At 43.3% G+C, this 4416-nt stretch overlaps 1 protein-coding gene across 1 annotated transcript in view; it reads right to left on the reverse strand.

Annotated features, from left to right (window-relative positions):
• LOXHD1 (lipoxygenase homology domains 1) overlaps positions 1–4416 on the reverse strand; it is a 211359-nt gene that overhangs the window by 124161 nt on the left and 82782 nt on the right. Inside the window, exons 9-11 of the mRNA XM_006835145.1 lie at positions 3205–3340; positions 2073–2233; positions 102–216 (exon numbers count right to left, since the gene is read on the reverse strand). Of these exons, the coding sequence (XP_006835208.1) occupies positions 102–216; positions 2073–2233; positions 3205–3340 (412 nt within the window). The remainder of the gene's footprint in view (positions 1–101; positions 217–2072; positions 2234–3204; positions 3341–4416) is intronic.

The raw sequence follows: 4416 nt of genomic DNA on the forward strand, positions 1-4416 counted from the left end.
CATCCATATGAGCACCCTATCCCTGCTCACATTAAATTCAGAAGCAAGCTTATGTGACAGGGTCATTAAAAATAGACCATTTTAATTCCTCTTCCAACTACCTTCCACCCCCAAGATGGTGTATCTCACCTTTTCTAAATGCCATCCAGAACCTGGACTCCTTTTATCATGCCATGCCCGAATCTTATAAAACATGCCGAGATTTGGGATCTCAATCTGTGGTGAAAAATAAAAAGACCTAAGTAGGCAGGAGCAAGTGAGATGTGTCCATCGTCACTGCTGCCAGGAGGGTACCTGCTCAGTGTTGTTTTTCAGCAGTGGGGATGGGTTTGCTTCAAACCACCTACACACATTCTATTCTCTCCTACCTCTTGTAATTACTAGCATGTGAAGGCAAGACGTCAATGTAGAGTTGGTGAAATTGAGCAAAAATAATTGATCCACAGTGGGATCCAGCTCTATGAAGAGTCTCCAAACAATAAAGTTTCAGTAACAAAATTCATATGGCAGCCACACAAATTAGCCCAAGCCCACAGGCCCAGGAATCTGTTGGGCAAAGAACCAGCTCCCAAGATCAACATCCTGCCCTTTCCCCATGGGCTCATGAGTCCTGGTGTGATGCTCTGGGATAATGCATTGGACCACAAAATCAGTTCGAGATACAAGGTCAGCAGTTCAAACTCACCAGCCACTCCTTGGAAACCCTATACAGGGTTGTTATAAGTCAGAACCAACTGGATGGCACTTAACAACAACAACAACACAGTCTAGCAGGGAAGACAAACACATAAAGAGCAGCGCTCTGAAAAGAGGCTGGCTTTGGGGCATGCGTCTCTTTACAAATAATTCCTACCTAAAGCCAGGTGTCTCTGGTAGCATAGTGGTTGTGAACTGGCCTGCTAACCTCAAGGTCTGCAGTTCAAAACTACCAGCTGTTCAGCAGGAGAAAGATGAGGCTTTCTGCTCCCATAAAGATTTACAGCCTCGGAAATCCTGTACAGGGTCGCTATGAGTCAGAACCAACTCCACAGCACGTAACAACAACAACAACAAAGCCAGGTGTGATGCTATAGGAAAAGCACTGATCTGCTAACAGCAATGTCAGTGGTTCAAACCCACCAACTGCTCAAAACTGACTCGATGACACTAACAACAACAAAGGCAAAGCAGCATTTCTGTTGGTAAAACAAGCTTTGCTTTAGTAGTATATGTACCAGAAAGTTTAAAATCTAAATTTCTTTTCAAATGCTCAGAAAGTCCCACAGTCCCTTAAATTCCAACTTGCCAACAACTCAGTCCAGATTAGGCCATTTGGCACCAATTGTGCTCAGGGGCTTGGTGCTACAATTCCCTGGATGTCCAGGACGATGACATACTTGTTTTCTCCCCAAGGCTGTTTTATAAAGATCTATCACTATGGTATCAAACTGATAACAGCAACTCATAAGATTAGATAGGAACCTTAGGGGGCAGTGAGTTTGTGCCAATGGTGAAGGATCCAGATGCCACCAAATAGATTCTGACTCACACTGGGCCTATAGCAACCCCAAAGGATTTTCAAATCTTTACAGAGGAGTCCTGGTATGGGAAAAGCACTGGACCATAAGTTCAATGGTTCAAACTCAGCAGTCGCTCCTTGGAAACCCTATACAGGATTGTGCTATGAGTTGGAACCACCTCGCTGGCACTTAACAACAACAACAATCTTTACAAAAGCAGACTGACACAGCTTTCCCCTGGAGGAGCAGCTGGTGGGTTCAAACTGCCAAGCTTTCAAGTGCTTTAACTGTGGTATCACTAGGGCTTCTTAAAAGACTTACAAACAGATCTAAATTTCCCATTCAATGAATGCATTGCTTATAAATTATCAAATCTATCATTCCTTGCAGGGTCCTAATGTCTTCATTATACCCTTTCTCTTTTCCAAAAGTAGCCCAAATTTGACTTTGAGAAAACCAGAATGCCCCATGAAAAACACTGGAATCCCCCATTAGAAATGGTAATTCCCAATGAAAATTACCTCCTACCTCTTCATCCTCCTTCCCTCCCACCTCACCATACTTTGTTCCTACCGTAAACTTCTCAATTGTGCCAGGTTTGAACCACTTGTTGTTGGGATTCAGGAGGATCTCATCTGTGCGCCCCCTCTTCCCATAAACCTGGATGTAGATGGGAGAGTTGGTACCAGCTTTCTTCAGATCAGTTGTCCAGACCCACAGGGACCAAGGAAATTCTACAAAGACAGATTGTTGCCCCATAAACTTTAAGAAGTGAAGAGATTGTTGTGTAAGCAATAAGGAAGAGGGACAAATTCAAGGAGATCAGCACTGAAGGGTAGGTTACATATAGGTGAGTCTTGCTGTCAGAAACCCACTATGACCTGTGCCAAATTTAGGAAGCTAAACTGGAATAGCATAGCCAGAATGCTCATTAGAAGCATGTATGGTAAGACTTCATCTTGTCATGCTGTCAGGAGGGACCAGTTCCTAGGGAGAAACATCATGCTTTGTAAAGTAGAGTTAGCAAAAAAGAGGAAGACCCTCAACAGGTTGGTTTGATACAGTGGCTACAACAATGGGATCAAACATAACAATGATTGAGGACGGTGCAAGACTGAGCAGTGTTTTGTTCTGTTGAACATGGGGTTGCTATGGATCACAATCAATTTGACAGCACCAGTCTTGGTGTGGAGTGCCTGGTGTGGTGCTGCAGGCTAATGCCCTGAACTGCAAGATTGGTTTGAACTTCAAGGCCAGCAGATCAAGCTACCCAGCCGCTCCCTATACAGGGTCGCTGTGAGTCAGAACTGACTCAACAGAACTTAACAACAGCACCAAGGATTTCTTCCTATCAATAATTTGTACACCTTGACTTTCCTTTTTAATGGCTGAAACTCATTAGTTTAGTTTTAAATAAGGGAATGAGTTCACACCAATCTTCCTATGTCCTGTTCATGCAGAGGACATTATTTTGAACATTTCCATGTCACATCTAGAACCTCGCAGCAGCTTATTATATTTGGGGACACTGAAACATTAGCCTAGACACCAGATTGTGTAGTTTATGTGGACCCTACCTTGGAGAAATTAGTTCCTTAGGGGACCCTTTCCACCTTGTTTCTAAAGGAAGAAAAATGAGAAGCCAGGTTATACCCCCTTGGAGCTCTTGCTCAGTGGACTGACATACTGGGATCCCTGGACTTACTTTTCAGCCTCTTCATCCTGAGAGACACCATCTCATAGAGCTGCCTCTCAATTAACCCATCCGCCTTTTTCTCATCCAGCCAGTTCCTGCAAGGGAAGGTCTGTTGGATGCCAGTGTAGGGGCACAGAATTACCACCTGGGAAAGCAAGCCACAAGAGTCTTTTATAGTGGGTCCCTTCGTTGAGATCTCCTGGCAGTGCTCAGCAGCCCCCCTCAGCCCTATGTTAATGGATATTTATATTAGAACTCCATTATGGATTGAATTGTGTCTCCCAAAATATGTGTTGCTATCCTAATCCCTATACATTTGCACGCAATCCCATTTGAGACTAAGAGTCCCTTCACTGTATTGATGAGGCCATATTAGTGTAGGGTGAGCTATAAAAGGAGCAGAATCGGCTCTGAAACAAGAAAGCACAGATGGGACAAGACCAATACCACGTGGAGATCATGAATGCCAAGAAGAAGCAGAGACAAGGATTTTCCATCACAGCTGACAGACAGAGACTTCCTGTAAAGCTGACACCCTGAACTCAAACTTCTAGACTCATAAACTGTAAGAAATTTAATTTCTGTTCAACAAAGTCACCCACTGTGGTAGTTCTGTTATAGCAGTACTAAGACACCAAGACAGACCTCCCCAAAGGATGGAAACTTCTTCCTGTTCCCAACTTCATATTTTAGATCAAGAAATACCATTCATCTTTCAAACTTCTATCCCTAACCTCAGAATTTACCTTCTCTACACAACAGCACCACCATTCGTCTGTCAGTTTGTCATACTGTGGTGGCTTATGAGTTCCTGTGATTTTGGAAGCTATGCTACATGTATTTTAAATACCAGCAGGATCACTCACAGTGGACAGGTTTCAAATGAGCTTCCAGATGAAGACAGACTAGGAAGAAGGAGTGACAAACTACTTCCAAATACTTAGTCACTGAAAACTTTATGAATAGCGGAGAAACACTGTCAGATATAGTGCAAGAAAATTAGTCCCTCATGTTGGAAGACACTCAAAATGCAACTGGGGAAGAGTTGCCTCCTCAAAGTAGAGTTGACCGTGATGACGCTAATGGAGTAAAGCCTGTGGGAGTAAAGCACTTGGGACCTTCACTTGTTGATGGGGCACAAATCAAAATGAAGAGAAACAGTTGTAAACATCCATTAATAACTGGAACATGGAATGTACGAAGTATGAATCTAGGAAAATT

Source organism: Chrysochloris asiatica, unplaced genomic scaffold (assembly GCF_000296735.1).
Source record: "Chrysochloris asiatica unplaced genomic scaffold, ChrAsi1.0 scaffold00015, whole genome shotgun sequence".
NCBI classification, from domain to species: Eukaryota; Metazoa; Chordata; class Mammalia; order Afrosoricida; family Chrysochloridae; genus Chrysochloris; species Chrysochloris asiatica.